The 17,145-nt window shown below is 52.7% G+C and overlaps 1 protein-coding gene across 1 annotated transcript in view; it reads right to left on the reverse strand.

Moving 5' to 3' along the window:
- Positions 1-17,145, reverse strand: part of CDH23 (cadherin related 23) — a 182,495-nt gene that overhangs the window by 49,709 nt on the left and 115,641 nt on the right. The window contains exons 14-17 of the mRNA XM_038140800.1: positions 3,256-3,320; positions 2,476-2,713; positions 1,834-1,939; positions 1,625-1,752 (exon numbers count right to left, since the gene is read on the reverse strand). Coding sequence (XP_037996728.1) covers positions 1,625-1,752; positions 1,834-1,939; positions 2,476-2,713; positions 3,256-3,320 — 537 coding nt within the window. The remainder of the gene's footprint in view (positions 1-1,624; positions 1,753-1,833; positions 1,940-2,475; positions 2,714-3,255; positions 3,321-17,145) is intronic.

Below are 17,145 nucleotides of genomic sequence, written 5' to 3' on the forward strand. Positions count from 1 at the left end.
TCTGGCCAGAGCTGGCCTGCACCTGCCTTCTACTCGAGAAGGACATTTCCCACTTCAGCCACAGGAGCTCCAAAGCTCCCCAAGGTGCCTGCAGTGATGCCAGACAGAATCCAGCTTTCTTCCATTCCCACAGAGAACAGTACCCACCTAACCAGCCAAAACCAGCTTCCTATGTTCTCCTGACCCTCAGCCTTCCTCCCTACAACCTCACCCTCAGACAGCCACTGTATCATAGAATCTGAGAATGGATTGGGTTGGAAGGGACACTAAAGCTCAGACAGCTCCCACCCCCTGCCGTGGGCAGGGACACCTTCCACTGTCCCAGGCCGCTCCCAGCCCCATCCAGCCTGGCCTGGGACACTGCCAAGGACCAGGCAGCCACAGCTCCTCTGTGCCAGGGCCTCCCCACTCTCACAGGGAAGAATTTCCTCCCAATATCCAACCTAAACCTCCCCTCTCCTCCAGTGCGAAGCTGATCCCTCTTGTCCTATCACTCCAGGCCATCTCCAAGGATGCTGAGAGTGGCCGACACTCGCGCCAAGCACTCAGCCCCTCTCCTGCAGGCACAGGCACGCCGTGAGCCGCCGGCTCATCGCCCTGAGCGGGGCGTCAGTGGCAGGGAGCGAGGCAGAAACTTATTAGCGGTGCTATTTCCTGGGATCCTGGCGCGGCGCGCACTATTAGTTCTGACTCGGCGGCTCCCTCTACAAAAGCGTATTGTCCCCTAATGGGAAATCTACAAGGCGAGTTTGACTTCTTTATTAAAAACCAACAACCAAAGGATGAAAAAAAATCACCTCCCTCCGCACTCGCTCTGGTTCTGCCTTCTCACAGCTCTTGTTCCTCAAGTGCCGTCACAAAACACTTCCCCCTCATTTTCTTCCTAGGTTTTGGCTTTTATTTCTTTTCTTTTTCCAGCTGAGAGAAATTCCCTTTGGTTGAGAGCGGGAAAAGTGACAGCTGCTTAAACCCTGCCAGCGTACAGACCCAACCCGGGGAGATGACCCACTGAAGTGTGGTCTTGAAAAAGAGGTGTTTATGCTGTCGAAAACCCAGTGTGGGAAGGACGTATTTAACCACCACTAACTCCCTGGGCGCTGCCTTGCTTCCCCTCTCTAGAGCACGGTGAGGGATCTGAAGGAGAGACATGCTCATGGGATTTCATTCCCATCTTACAGCATCGCTGGCTTTATCTCCTTCCCCTTCCCAGACTGATGTTGCCGCCAGCCTGGCAGAGATCCCACAGCTGCGAGACTGACACGTTATCAACCAAACTGACTCCATCACTGACACCTCCCTGCAGACACCCTCAAACCACAATGTGCCTCAAAGTGACACGCTGATCTGATCTCGCTGAGGAACACTGCGATGCTTTGAGCCTCCCAGCAGAAACCCCTCCTCCAGAGGGATTTCCACACCGCTCCTGCTCTGCTCCTCACCCGATGGCTGGCTGTGGCACAAGACGCACACAACACACACACACACGAGACACGTGTAATAGGAATCCACTCATACTCATTGTCCCCAGGGTGGGGCGGTGTGGATGGGTTATTGATGAATTAATAGCACTGCTACGGAGCAGCTGCAGGGAGAGCACGAGGGCACTGCCAGGCACTGTACTTACAAACACCTCGATGGTGACGGGGACGGTGCTGTTGAGCGGCGGGTTGCCGGCGTCCTTGGCCATCACCGTCAGGTAGATGACCCCGTTGGCCACCTGCTCGTAGTCCAGGGGGTGGTTCACGCTGATCACTGGAAGGATGCACAGTGTGGGGGGTCAGGGGAGCAGCATGTGGCAGGCTTACACCCTGTGGTGCCAGGACCAGCACCTACCTCCGTACCCTTCTGACACCGTGATGTCGAAGTAGTCGCGGAAGGCAGACGCCTGCACGATGCTGTAGGAGATCTGGTTGTTTGGAGGGGAGTCCTCATCAGATGCCTAGGGTGTGAGCAGAGGGAATACATGGGCATGGGAGCTGTGCCAGGGAGAGCTGAGGGCATGGGAGGTGCAGGCTGGGCCCAAGGAGACTGGAAATGTGATGGAGGGAGCTGTGCCCATCAGGGGCCCTGAGGGGATCTGTAAACCAGCCTCCTCTTGCCTGCTTCTCTCATGCAAGAAGGAAACGGGTTGTTGGGACCTGCTTTGGAAGGTATCTGTTAAATCCATCACAGGCACTGATCATTTCAAACTTACAGAGGGAGGTGTAGATTAGATATTAGGTAAAAATTCTCCCCTGTGAGGGTGGTGCAGGTTGCCCGCAGAAGCTGTGGCTGCCCCATCCCTGGAAGTGTCCAAGGCCAGGTTGGATAGGGTTTTGAGGAACCTGGTCCAGTGGAAGACATTCCCGGCCATGGCAGGGGGTTGGAACTGTCTGAGCTCTAAGCTCCCTTGCAACCCAAACCATCCTGTGATTCTAACTCGCTGCTGTCTCCCTCCTGCCCATCCCAAGCGGAGGACCCACGGCAGTCCCTCACCCGGAGCCGGACCACCTGGGTGACGGAGGGCTCGTTCTCCCGCAGGGCGCCCAGGTAGGCCTCCTTCTGGAAGGTGGGGACATTGTCATTGACGTCCAGGACGTTGATCCTGACGCGCCCCGTCGTCTCCTCCCCGCCGCCGTCGCGGGCGATGACGGTCAGCGTGTAGCGCTGCGTGGTCTCGAAGTCCAGCCGAGCTGTCAGGATGATCACACCTGTGTCCTTGTCCAGGGAGAAACTGAGGGGACAGCAAATGAAGGGGAAAAAGCCTTGGTGACCACACACTGGAGATGGAGAGGCAGGAGCCTGGCAGCGTGAAGTTCATGAATTTTTTTCTTTGGGATATTAGGTCCCAGAACTTCTCCAAGGGCTCCATGCAGCTGAGCAGTGAGCAACCCTCAGTGCTGCTGCAAACCCTCAGTGCTGCTGCGCAGGCAGAGAAAACGGGTGCAGAGGCCCCAGATCTGTACTGCTGGGCAGCCCATGTATGCTCCCAGCTTTCCACCACAGGTGTTGCTCCAGGGGTGACAACTCGCTGTGAAACCTTTTACTGGTCCCAAGCAGTGCTGGTGCCTGCAGGTCCCAACTTAGCAAAGCAATTAAACATGCTGAGCGTCAGGCATGTGCTGAGCTCACACCTCTGGGAGACAGCACAGACAGGGGATCATAGGGCATCTCACAGGTAGGACAGAACCAGCGCCTTTAATCGCCCTGTGATTGCCTAGTGGGGTTAGAAGAGGACTTTGGAGGGTCAGACTCCTGCCAGTCAGTCACACTTACCGGTCAGGGTCATCGCTGAAGAAGTAACTGACTTTCCCATATGTGCCCACATCATTGTCAGTTGCCTGGAAAACGTAAAATTTAATTAATAAATGAAGGTATTTATGGAAACGTTGCATTGAACACCCCTCTGCAGACCTGGAGTGCTGCCATTTATCCCTCAAGAGCTGCAGGGCAGGGGCTGTTTGCACTCCCCTGCTCATCCCTGAGTCCCAGCCTGCTCCAGCTAATAGCCCTCCATCAACATTCCTCAGCATCTCTCCCAAAACCTTTGGCAGTGGGAAATGTTACACCTACTTACTTTCCCTGGCACACTAAGCTAACCTGGGAAGCACACCTGAAATAAAAGTCCCCATGGATAGTTCCTGAGGGCCACCCTTCCTGTCCCTGTGAAGGCAGAAAGCTGGGACTCTGCAGCCACAGCTCGTATCCTTCCCTGTGCATTCTAGAGCTGTGGTGGGCTCGCAGGGCCTGGTTTTTGGTAGCAGGGGGCCACAGAGTTGGCTCCTGTTAGAAGCTGCTGGAAGCTTCCACCATGTCCAGCAGAGGCAATCCCTGATGGCTGTGAAGATGGACATGCTGCTGGCCAAGGCTGGGCCAGTTAGAGATGATGGTAACGCCTCTGTGATGACAGATTTTAGAAGAAAAGCAGCCGCAGGAGGCTGTGATCCAGTGGAAGACCCAGTGGAGAGAAGGGCCCTGCTCCCAGGCTGGAGCAGCCTGTTCTTGCAGGACTGCACCCCATGGAAGAGTGACCCACACTGCAGCAGTTTTGGGATGACTCTGTGTCCCTGGGAGGGATTCAGGTTGCAGCAGGTATGGTAGGAGTGCTGCTCGTGAGATTTGGACCCATGCTGGAGAACTTCACAGAGATCTGTCTCCCGTAGGAGGGGCCCCGTGGTCTCACTGGGGAAGAACTCCTCTCCCTGAGCCAAGAGAAAGAAAACCTCAAGTGATGAACTGACACAAACTTCTACACCCTGCTCCTGCACTGTCAGTGGGAAGGGGGAAAGAAAAGGTGTTTTTTAAGAGCTTGTTTTACCTCTCATTATCCTCCTGTGATTTTATTAGGAATAAACTCACTTCTTACCTGCCCTTGGAGTGTTTTCTCCCAGTCCTTAACTCATGAACCCTTTTTTAATTTCTTTTTTTTTCCTCTCCTCTCCTCTGCCCAGCTATAGCAGGGGAAGGTAAGTGAGTGGCTTTTGTGGGTGCCAGTGTCAAACCACGACAAGAGTGGAGGAATAAAAACCTATTGTACTCCAGAATGGCCCCCCAGGTAAAAATACAGATCTGGAAAAGCAAGGAATAGTGATTTTGGTCTTGCTTTCCACAAGGACAGCCCTTCTGGGGGTGCAATCTGCTGCATTCCCACAGATGGATGGCTTGGGATGCTGTGGGATGCACCTATTTCACTGGCAGCTGCCGGAGCTGGAGCAGGCTGGTCACGGCTAAATGACCAGCACCTTCTGGGGAAGGTGTTCACAACTCACTGTGTCAGCTCTGGATGAGCAAAGCAAGATTTATTTGTGTTTCAAAATCTTTGCTCTAATGAATATATAAAATATGCATGAGTGGCAGCAGGAAAAAGAGCAGAAAATTTTATTTTTAGGTGAGGAAAGCGAAATGCAATCCCCAAAATATCCTTTTCCTCCCCTAGTACATTTTCTAAATTGAGTCCTGTCTGGATTACTTAGAGACCAACAGGTCTGTGAAGAAGCAGGGTCAAAGACACATTTTATGTCCAGATTCCAGGAAAAGGCTGTATTTTAGGAGTGGCATGGAATACAGCCTGTTCCTGAAACCTTCCTGATTTATCGATGGCCTTGATTACCCTTGAGAGCAGAGTAGGAGCTTGAGCACAGCTTTACCCCCATGTGCTGCTCCCCTGCCACGCCACGGGGTGACAAAGAGCAAAAGGCAGGAAAACCGTACAGGTTTATTTAAGTTTTCCTCCCCAAAACCCTTTCCCAGGCTGAGAAGTGAACTCCTGCTGCTTGGTGCCAGCTGAAGGGTGCTCGGGTGGATCCAGCTTTCCAGACCTACTGATTTTCCTCTCCGCTGCTGAAATGCAATTTCCTTTCCATGGGCATTGGAGCTGTGTTGGGTAAAATGGAACAAATCTGTGGAAATCTGCCTGGAGAGACGCCCAGAGAGCCAGCAGCACCCACTCCTGGGGGACAAGTCCCTCTGGGGTCCAGGACCTCCATGGAGGTGCCTCCATCATGGAGGAAGAACATGGCAACTCTTCCATATGGAAACAGTTGGAGAGGAGGGGGGTCACCCCACCATCTGCCCACAGCAGCATCCTTCAGCCAGCTCATTCTGGGGTTAATCCCCCATCCTAATACCTGCCACCAGCCCCTTTTTAGGGTCCTCCTTCCCCAAAATCCTTGAGTGCTTCGAGTACCCTCAGCACTGCCAGCCCTCAACCTCCAGCCAGGATTTTTCCTATCCATTACTTCTGTGCCCACAACTGCTGTGAATCCCTCGGTTCCATTCATTCCTAAGTGGCTGGTGCGAGAGCCGAGCCCAGAAAAGCATTTTCCATGCACCTGGATGGGCTGGTGATGAGATAATGATTTACAGGGGGTCTGACAGTACCAGAAAGCACGGGCAAAACGAATTCCCTTCATTTGGCCCCACACAATTGCACTCGTAAGTGCTTATTGCAGTGACAGACAACACAGGGAAAGTGTAATTTTCTTCTGATGAGGGGAAAAAAAAAAGATAGGGAAGGAGGAAGGTTAAAAGAAGGTTAGCGAGGAGGGAATGGGAGCCCTGGGGAGAGGGGAGCCAGGAGGGTGGCTGGACCACAAGCTGTGATGACATCAAAAGTGCCAGTGAGGCAAAAAAGCCCTTCTCCTGAGGAGCCAGGAGGATGGGCAGCCTGACTCTGCCCCATCCACCACCTCACCAGCCGGGCTAATTAATGCCCCTGATTTACACCAGGGAGGTGGAAGGTGAGGCCGGCTGGATGGCTTTCCTGGCAACGGAACATCATGGAGATAATGCTGGGCAATGGAGCAGGTTAGTTGAGCGTGACAGGGAACATGCTAAATAAAAAGCCAAACCATGCACGCTCAGCATATTTAATTTGGGATCTTCACCTGTTTCTGCATTACCAAGCTTTTTCCCCTCTAAGGGTAAAAAAGGATGCTCAGCTGCTCAAGGCCCTGGGGAGGCAACACACACTCCCTTTGCAGAGCGATGCCCAGGGCTGCGAGAGAGCACAAGCCTGCAGAACACCCCAAATCCCACCGAGCTGTCAGCAATCCCAGGGTACCAGCTGTTTTCCTGTGGCTTTTCCCAATCACTGACTCGTTTTCCCCCCCCAGCATGCAAGCATCCATCCCCACAGCCCGGGGAGGAAAGGCATCTGGCTGGAAGTTTCTCGGGGTTCCACCTGGAGAAGCAATCAAATGGCTTTTACGGCTCTCCTCTCCTGCCCGGAATATTAAAGCGGGATTTGCCCACTGGAGCCTGCAAAAGGGCAGGAGGAAAACGCAGGTCCACATCTGTACTTTTATGAGCTGTCACCAGCGCAGGCCATTTCTAAAAAAAAAAAATCCCACATTTGTGCAGCTAAACTCTGGGAGAGTGGCAAGAAGAGGAAGCCTGGATAACCCAAAGGATTAATTTACTGAGCTGCAGCATGGTGTGGGCACCCGGCACACAAATCACACAAAAATACCCACGGCCTGGCTCTCTGTCCATCTGCATCCCCCAGGCACAAATATTTGGGATGTCTCCTTTTGTCCCACCAAGGGCCATCACATCCACCCTTCCCCACCCGCAGGCCAGGCCAGCAGAGCAGGAGACAAAAGCGAGGAGCTGGCGAGCGGTTCTGCTCTCGTGGGCAAATCTGCAGGAAAGGGCATGTCGTCCAATTTGTTCAGGAAACAATAGCAATGTTTGACATGTCATCAGGATTGATGGAGCAGAAATTTACATGGGAGAATTCAGTTTTAAACAGCTCCACGGAGCTTCACCCGGTAATGGTTTAGACATTCATCATCCGCCAGACCCATTCAACGACTCCTTAAACTGCCGGAGATTAACTCTGCTCGCAGCAGCTTCAGGGAGCACGGCAGGAGGAGTCAGCGAGGGCTTAAAGAACCAAGAAGAGCCTTCGAGGTGGCTCAGATCCCCCACGGAGCCCCTGGGACGGCAGTCCTCCACCCCAAAACTGTCAGACAGGGATGAGCAGCTGGAAGTTGGTTGCAGGGGTGAGCAGAGCCCATTGGAATGATGATCAGGGCCACTCCTGCCTGGCTGAAGAGCCAAACCCTTCCCACCTTTCCCACCGGAGCAGGTCCCAGCTCTGTTTGTTCTCCTTCACCCTCTTTGTTTTCCCTCCCTCACATGCACAAAGCAGGAAATAAAAATTGATGGGGAACAAATTGCTTTGGCCAGGAGCTCTCTGCTTAAAAGAGTTGTGGCAGGAAAGCAATTACAGGACGTCAAAAAGCTGTCAGGCTACTGGAGTGACCGGGCAGAGCCTCGTCCCTGCCTGCTCCAGCAAGATGCCTGTGGCTTGGGAAAGCAAACAGAAGCAGGATTCCCATCTGCTTCCTAGGTTTGGGGTTTTTTTTTTTGTTTTCTAGGAAAGTGAGGCAGATGTAGTTGCTGCTTGGGGCTGACTGGGCAGGCACGGGCTGCTCAGACCGTGGTACAGGAATTCCAAGGTGGGAAGCCATGCCCTGGCATCCGACTGATTTTTGGAGCCACCAAAACCTGCGTGTATTAAGTAGGCAGCCATCCAAACATCCCTTCCTCAGGGCAACCTCAGGTCCCAGGGGAATAACAGCTAACTGCTGTTAGCCACAGGGATTGGGATTTGATTTGTGATTTGGAGGAGACAAATGTGAAGGGCCAAGGGCTTCCATGAGATGCAATCACCGGGCTGCAAAAGCCGAATGGAAAACCAATGCAAAACCTACTTAAAGTTATTATGGAATGACTTCAGTCGGAAAACAGCTCTTTTGTCAGCATTGCCTGGCCCGGCCGTGCTCTCTCCCAGGCTTTTACAGAGAGGCTGCCCGGTGGGAGGTGGCAATCAGAGCCGGTGGCTGGCTGGCACTGGAGCCCAGTGGCTCCAATGATTAGCTGGGAAAGAAGGAGTGGGGAATCAAGGCGATGCCGGGCTGCCACCGCTTCCCCAGAGCTCCAAGGCCTGCCCAGGGCCAGCCAGCTCAATCGGCGCTAATGACCCCGGAGGGCTGCGCTGAACCCGCCTAGGGGGGAAAAATAGTCAATCAACCCCCCTGGGAATGGCAGAGCTTTTCCCCACCTCTTCTGCCAGCCACCAGGGAAAACAAGAGCCTTCCTGATTGTGTTTTATAACAGCAGCCCCTGCAACATCAGCTCCACACAGGCAAGGTTAACACTTGCCTGGGCAGCCATGATTTAGCGGGCAGTGATTTGCTGTAGCCAGGCTGCTGGAATGGCTGGAGACCGGGCTTTAAAACACCAGGTGACAGAAGATGGCCCAAAAGTGAGATAAACAGGCTCTTCCAGCGCGGGTTTTCACTGGTGACACCCAAGACCATTTAATTGCCCACGGGTTTTACTGGAGCTGGGTGCGAGTCCCCCGCTAATGAACCGCATTGATTTCATATTCTCCTGTTGTCCACCTAAATGGCAAGTGGCACATCTCAGCGATTAAATAACCCCACAATTGCCTGGCCTGACATCTCAATCACCTCGCTGTTGGGTCTCTAATGAATTTTACAGCCCAGCAAAATGGAAGAAATTAAGGTCAAAGTCTGGTGGAAGAAATATAAATTCTCAATGATCACTAAAGTGTTTGCAAGAGCTCTGGGAAGCCGATCACGCCACCCACCATCTGCAGCTGCACCTCGCCCGGGTGAGAGGCCCAGCAGGCACAGGGGGGATAAAAACAAAGGAGGAGGGAAGGGCTGAACAGGTCCTTGCCACGAAATGGACATGAACATGTTGCATCCCAGCCTGGAGAAAGGGAATGGCAAAACCCAACTGATTTGCACATCTAATGGTTCCCAAATGCCCAGTTCAGGTGAATTACCCTCCTCTTAACACACCAACCTCAGCATGCCAGCAGCACCAGGGGCAGATCAAGGTCATCTGTCCAGGGGTGACACTGCCTGTGTCACAGTGTCACTCAGCCAACAGCACTCCCTGGGTGCTGATTCCCACGGGAGCCTTTTGCTTGAGGAAACACAGCCTTGGATGCTTTGGGAGAGACGTGGGCAGCTTTGAAAACAGATTAAAATCCCAGGAGTGTTGGCTCCACAGGAACTTTATGGGTGTAAAAGCACGAGGAGCCTGGGAGAGGATGTATCAAGGTGAAGACAGGGATGGCCTTAAAGGGACTGCTGAGAAGGAGGTGTGAGGCCAGGGTGTTCACATGGCAAAGAGCATCACCTTGGGAAAGCTTCTTCCTTGAACTCTCAGCCACATCCCAAATCACCAGGCAAAGCCAGCAGCAAAGGAAAACCACCCAACCCCATCTCCTGCTGGGAACAGTGGGAGGTATGGGGGGGGGGAAATCCTGCTGCCTGGCTTGTGCAATTTGGACAGGAGCAGGGCTGCATTTGCTTCCTGATTTTCTTTCCCCTCTCACAGGCTGAATTGGTTTTTTGTTTTTTTTCCTTTTTTTTTTTTTTTTTTTTTTTGTGGTTGGGCAGGGGGAAGGGGCCAGGCTGTGATTTTGTTTTGTTTTCCCACCTCTGCTCTAGCTGTGCATTTTTCCTGACAGCTCCATCAGGACAGGGAGAAGCTGCACAAGCTGCAATAAGTGTCTCTCTCTCTCTCTCTCCTCAGCTCTTGGGCTGTCATGATTCCTATTCCACCCCATTTCGGTCTCACGGATTGATATTTAGATTAAAGAGATAAACACAGCCAAAGAGCACTGGGCCCTGACAGAAAGACGAGGACTTCAGATCTGTCAATCATGCCTGGTAACTCCCTCCTCCCCTTCCCTTTATTTACAGAGCTGGCTTGATAAGAATATTTAATGGGAACAAGGAGTGCAAGCGTATTTTCACACTTGTAAAAACCCAAGGAGCACGCAGGAAGAAGCCAAGCCATTCATGTTTAACTTTCCAGGCAATTTGGAATCATCTGCTTTGATTATTTAACTCTTTACTGTTTCTTGTGTTTGCAGTTTTCCTCTCCTCTTGCAGATAAAGGATTCAATTTTCTTTTAAGCGGCAGGGAAATTGGAAGAGATTTTGCTCTGTTTAAGCACAGCTGGAGATGGAGCACTGGGGAGGGGGGGATTGAGAACAACAAGATCAATTAAGATGCTGACAGGGAGGGAGAGCTGTGTGGGCCACAGGTGGGGAGAAGAGCTGGAAGAAAGGACAAAGCCCAGGCTTGGAGGACATCAGAAACGTCCAGCTGACAGTTCTCCAGCCTCCACGAGCTGCTGCTGAGCCATGCTTTCATATTCCCACCAGTGCCCTCTGGATGCTGTCCTGCTTTCTTAGATCCTCTCTCTCCACACGCCTGAGCCTCTGCAACACCCGGCTTGCCCTGGACATTTGGCTCCCAGTTACCACCACCCTGTCCATTCCTCCTCTGCAGCAAGGACTTTCCAAGGCATTTTCCATCCACATAAAGCAGAAGGAAAGGAGGAAGCTGGGCTGGGAGTCCTCCAGTGTTTCCCTACCCTGTACTTCCATAACCCATGAGAGAAGGTAGAGGAGATACAAAGCACTCCTAAGGTAGGTGGGTCAGGTGACTCCCTGCAGAGCAGGACACAAACTCAACCTCCTGAGCAAGATGTAGAGGGTCAGTCCGTTGAAAAAGGTTGAGGAGCCCTGTGCTGCCCTCATGGTGGCAGCCCTGCTGACCACCACGAGATGAGGGGCTGCACCAGTCTCTGGTCCTAATGCTGGGAGAGCACCCCAGGTGCCACCAAAGGGACAGGGGATGGGTTATCCCACACTGATTCCCCATGGAAGACCCCTGGATGCCTTTTTATCCATCCATTGACTTGCAAGGTGAGCCCCTCCCCAGCCAGCACTTCAGAGCTGCAGCCTCCACTACTGCTTTTCATCCACAACTGCTTCTGCCCCCCTGCATTTATTTCTTCTCCAAGAAAAAGGGGAAAGGAAAGCTTTGGAGACCACCAAGAAACAACAGACAGCAGCAGCTCCACAGGCGTTGGGGGACAGAGAGTGCCCTTGGCCACAGGGATGGTGGGATGCAGGGTGGGGTGAGTCCTGAAGGGAACCAGAAGAACCCCCAAAGGTTGCAAAGCCTCATTCCACCCACATCAGGGCTTGGGGTGGGACAAACCCAGAGGGATGCAACTCTCTGGGCATCTCACAGCGGCTCTGGGATGGCTGCAAAGCAGCGTGATGGGACACGGGAGCGCGGTGAGGGGACGCTGGAGCCCACAGACCATGGCACCATCCCTGCCAAACTCAAAGGCTGATGGCTGATTGGGAAGGTGATTTGCATCCTAAATAGCTGTTTATTGATGTCTGCAACTCTCCTTGCCAGGGTGGGAAAAGTACATTATTACTTTCTTGTTGACTGGCGTTTACAGCTGGCTGGAAAGAAGGGGAAAGAAAATCAGGCCGGGATTGATTTTCCCATCCCCAACAGGAGGCCAAAGAGAGATGGAGGCAGCAGAAGAAAACTGACAGCTGGGTGGCAAAGGAGAGGAACTTTGCCAACCAAATTAAAGGTTGATTTAATGAGGAGAGTAATGGAAGGTTAATTAGCACATTTACTTCATTAGGTTCTTACTAACAAGGCTTCTCCCGAGGAAGTGCAGTGGCAGGGAGGGGGAAGATGAGAATCCAGGTGAATGGATGCGCTGGGGATGATGTTCAGGCAGGGAAAAACCCAAGGAGGGTAGGAGAAAGGGACTGCTCAGGAATGTGAACCCATATGTGTATATATATATATATTGAATGCACACACATACATAACAATACACAGCCTAATGCATTTGCCAAAAAACATAGGGGCACCATCTCTTCACCTCCTCTATAAAATAATCTAAAAATTTTAATCCAGATTTCATTAAAAACCAGGGAAAGTAGTGGGGTTTTTTACACACTAGACTGCCTTAGAGATTCAGGTTACCAAGCCCCGAGGGAGCACGGTGCTTATTTTACCTGCCTTGCCACATATCACAAGATACAGAGAATCATTCCCGTGCTGAAATCGATGCCTGCTGGTTGAATTGGGCACCACAGTTTATAATCTGAGGTCTGCTGGAGATGCTTACACTGTTTCTGAGGGTCTCCAAAAGATAACTCTGGAAAGCCCGCTAGCAGCTTGCCCAAAAGTATTCTCTATCTCTGTGTGTGTGTGTGTGTATTTAAAGCTCTGGAAAGTCTCCACATCCATTTCAGACTTCCTGAGGGTGGTTGTCATCAGGAGAAACCGAGCCCCACCCCAGGCCAGAGGTGTTTCAGGGCCAGGAGGACACCAAGGCAAGGCAGAGCACATAACCTCACAGGGATCTGGGAGGAGGATATCCCAAAGAGAAGGGAGCCATCAACTCAGCAAGGATTTGGGAAGAATAGCTACACAAACCATCCCAGACAGGTGCTGATGTGGTTTCCAAAGCATGGCTCATCTATCTGATCCATGCCTGACCTAGCTGGAGTCAGGAGGAGCTGGCAGGAGAGGATCAGGAACAGCAGGGGCTAATGCCCGCTGGGAGATGCTTGTGTGGGGCTTGAAGGAGGGCAAGTGGGCAATTCATTCCCTGCAAGTCCCTCCATGCCTCCTTGTGCTGCAATGTGGACTCTGCTGTCTAATTACACAAAACCACCCAAACCCATGGAGAAGAAGGTGAAGAATAAGGACCAGCCTCTGCCCCAAAACCTCCTCCTTACTTTATATATATTACTATACTTTAACACCTTAAACTCTAAGTTTTCCACCAAGTGATATCACACACTTCTATTCAAACTACACACTCACAATCCAAGTTCCGTCATTCAATTTTGGAAGCTTCTCCACGGCCTCAGATCAAATGCAGTGTTCTCTTGGGGGTCAGTGCCTGTCAGCACAGAGAGTCTGAAATTCTCAGCATCCAGGGTTCCAGCAGGAGAGCAGGAAGGGGGTCAGCAGCATCCCCCCAGCTCTCTGCTGCTTGGCAGCCAGTTGATGGAGCCCACAGCCACTGATCCCAGCCTGTGCAGCCAAGCCAGACCGGGGCAAATAAAGCAGAGAGGAGGGATCACGGAGCTAGGATTATTTTCCACACTTCCCTGGAGAACCATTTTTCTCCAGACACTTCAAGGCAAATCAAATGCATTGTTGTGTTAAAAACAAGTTACTCTTGGTTTGTTTGGGCTTTAATGATTTTGGTTATCGGAGCTTTTCAGGAGGACTTTGCTGTGCAGATCTGTGGAGTACGAGGAGCTTAAGGAGATCTCCCGCCCCTTAATTCCTGCCTCCTGCTGGGTCGTCTTAGCCCCCTTCCCCATTCTCCAGGTCTAGCAAATCCATCAGCAACTGGAGCACAGCTTTGGGAGGCCCCTGGAAGCTGCTGGCAAAGCAGCAGTGTCCAAAGGCAGGTTTGGAGGGGCACTGTGCTCTCTGCTGTCACACCCTGCAGCTCTGCTGTGAGGCAGGACCCTGAGATGTCACAGGCTCAGCACCTTCCCTGAGCTGCCCAGCCAAGCACCACCCCAGGGACAGGAGGGGATGCTGGGCTGACCTGCCCCCTCCTCTCCCTGTTGGAGGGAGCTCACCAGAAGTTGGGCTGGGTGTTGGTGACCTCAGGAGCAAGGCCATGTTTATGTAGCTTCTTCCAGCCAAAAAACTTTGCCAGCTGAAAGCTCCCTCCTGCTCTCCTCCTGGCCAGGTTGCAGAAGAGCTCCTCAGGGGAGCTCCACCAGAACGAGCCCAGGGGACTGCTTCCAAATCCTCCACTGCTTCCAAACCCTCCACTGCTTCAAAACCCCACACTGCTTCAAAACCCCACACTGCTTCCAAACCCTCCACTGCTTCCAAACCCTCCACTGCTTCCAAACCCCACACTGCTTCCAAACCCTCCACTGCTTCCAAACCCCACACTGCTTCCAAACCCTCCACTGCTTCCAAACCCCACACTGCTTCCAAACCCTCCACTGCTTCCAAACCCCACACTGCTTCCAAACCCTCCACTGCTTCCAAACCCCACACTGCTTCCAAGCCCCACACTGCTTCCAAACCCTCCACTGCTTCAAAACCCCACACTGCTTCCAAATCCTCCACTGCTTTCAAACCCTCCACTGCTTCCAAACCCTCCACTGCTTCAAAACCCCACACTGCTTCCAAATCCTCCACTGCTTTCAAACCCTCCACTGCTTCCAAACCCTCCACTGCTTCAAAACCCCACACTGCTTCAAAACCCCACACTGCTTCCAAACCCTCCACTGCTTCCAAACCCTCCATGCCTGGAAGAGGAAGGAGCAGAGACCTGGGCACCTGTGTCTGATGCCAGACCAGCATCAGTGCCCTTCACAGCCATTGGGCTCAGACTTCTTCTTCTCCTGTCCCAGCTGAGGTGCTAAAGGAGGGCTTGTGAAGCAGTGGCACTACTCCCATCTGCTGGCAATGAGGCAGCCTGGAGCAGGATGGAGAGTAACAGGCTTCTCCTGCCTCTGGACTCAAGGACCTAAGGATTAACAAAAGGTGTCCCTGCCCCCAGCAGTGGAGTTGGAATTAAATGAGCTTTAAGTTCCCTGCCAACCTAAAGCATTCTATCACTCTGATCATGGCTCCAGCTGGGCACATTCATGCTCCAACATGGTCCTTCCCCAGAGCTTCCTATCCCAGAGTCCCACATCCTCTGCCCCAAGCCAGAGCAGGTACCACACCTCACCACATCTCTCCAGGGTCCATCCTTCCAGCCTGCTCCTATCAGGAAAGCCAGCACCCATCAAAGCCACTGGCCACCAGGCAGGCAGGACCAGGTGGGGGTGTCAGAGCCCCAGTTAATTCAGGGTGCAGAGTATGTTCCCTCTGCCTCGCTCCTGGAAGGCATGAAGTTATACTGGCTGCCTGCTTGCTCAAGAAGTGTGAAATTCTTTCCCTGACCTTTTCTGTTATGTTATTAAAAGGCTTCATGGCCAGTTGTTTCAGAAAAAAAAAATAATTGTATTTCAATATCTGCTGGTACTGGGGCAGAACTGGCCCATCTCTTCGGGATGAGCTCTGCTCACCTCCCTGCTTTGCTCCTGCTTCTCAGAAAGTGTCTGCTGCTGTGTGGGACCTCCAAGCCTTTCTAGCCTGCCTGTTCCTGGCACAGCAGGGTAGGGAAAAAATAAACTTTGCATTGAGAGAGGCCTCTAACAGCTGCAGAGCCCTGGACAGGCTGCTTGTCCTTCAGTCATCACGGATGCGCAATGGACGTGTAACTCCAAACAGCCACGATTTATACGGCCTGGAAGCTTTGGCTGGAGTAAGGAGCCCGTCACACTGCAAAATCAGGAATGTCTGGCCTAAGGGGCTTATCACACGTGTGAAGAGTCATGGAATCATCAAGGCTGGAAATGGCCTTTGAGATCGAGTCCAGCCATGAACCCAGCACTGCCAAGCTCATCACGCACCCACAACCAATATTTTTGTGTTCTTGGAACACTTCCAAGGATGGTGACTCCACCACTTCCCTGGGCAGCCTGGTCCAATGCCTGATCACCACTTCCACTGAAGAAACGTCTCCTAATATCCAATGTAAACCTCCCCTGGCACAACGCGAGGCTGTTTCCTCTTGTCCTGTCACTGGTTAACTGGGAAGAGAGCCCGACCCCACCCGGCTGTCCCCTCCTGTCAGGGAGCTGTGGAGAGCCAGAAGAGCCCTCCTGAGCCTCCTTTTCTCCAGGCTGGGCCCCTTTCCCAGCTCCCTCAGCTTGTCCTATGCTCCAAGAGCATGGAGGCAGGAGAGAAGGCTGCCTTTGGGCACACTGTGGGCTCCCTGTACAGGGCAGGAGTTGTTCCCATGGAGCATGGCCTCTCCAGATGTTCTTCTGCAAGCAAATGACCACCTGAGCCTAAACAATAAATGCCTTTCAGGCACAGGAATAAACAGATGGATGGATGGACAGGGAGATGGAGGGAATGCTAAGCAGAGAGCAAACAAAGTCTTAGAGGGTGAACAAGGTTGTGCCGTGCCAGGGAAGCGGCTGAGGTTTGACCAGGAATCCACGGGTCCGAGCCCACTCCTCCCAAAGGGAAAGAGGCAGGGAGTAAGGAGCAGGCAGCAGCTCTGGGTCCCTGCTGGCTGCCTGCACTTGGGGTTGTTTTACACTTGATTTATACGTGTAACAGGCAATGTTTCTCTGCTGTCACTGACACGAGGAGCTGAAGTGCTGTAGAAACAAACGGCCATTTGTCACAGCAAATGAAGTCTACTTGCTCTTTCCTTTTGCCTCTCCCTTTCAGCTGGCCATGCTGAGGGCAGCCTGGAGAGGGTGGCATTGAGGAGAGCCTTTCCCCTCCTTTCCTCCACACAGCCCATCAACCACAGCCAAGGTGGGATAGCCAGGATGCACTCACTGGAGGATGGGCAAACAGCCCAGGGGTTTTTGGGCTGCTGGGAGCAACTCATCCTCCTTCCCCAGAACACTGGGCTGGGCAGAAGAACAGCGACCTCCCCTTGCCTCAGCTCCCGTGGATTTTAGCTGCTTGTCTCCCTGCCAGGAAGGTGCTGCAGGCACTGCTCTGTCCTGCCAGCTGTGCCTGGCTATCTCCAGCAGCAGCTGGCACGAAGCCTCCTGCCACCCTTCAGCAACCACTCGCCCAGCCCACGCACCCCCCTGTTAATCCCTGCTCATCATTTTCCTTGACCCCACAAGCCACCTGATTTATCCTTACCATCCTGAACCCCACTCTCTCTCCAAACCTGCATTTTTTTGCACAAAGGAGCACAAAAAGAGAGGAGCCAACAGA

Source organism: Motacilla alba, chromosome 6 (genome assembly GCF_015832195.1).
Source record: "Motacilla alba alba isolate MOTALB_02 chromosome 6, Motacilla_alba_V1.0_pri, whole genome shotgun sequence".
NCBI lineage: Eukaryota > Metazoa > Chordata > Aves > Passeriformes > Motacillidae > Motacilla > Motacilla alba.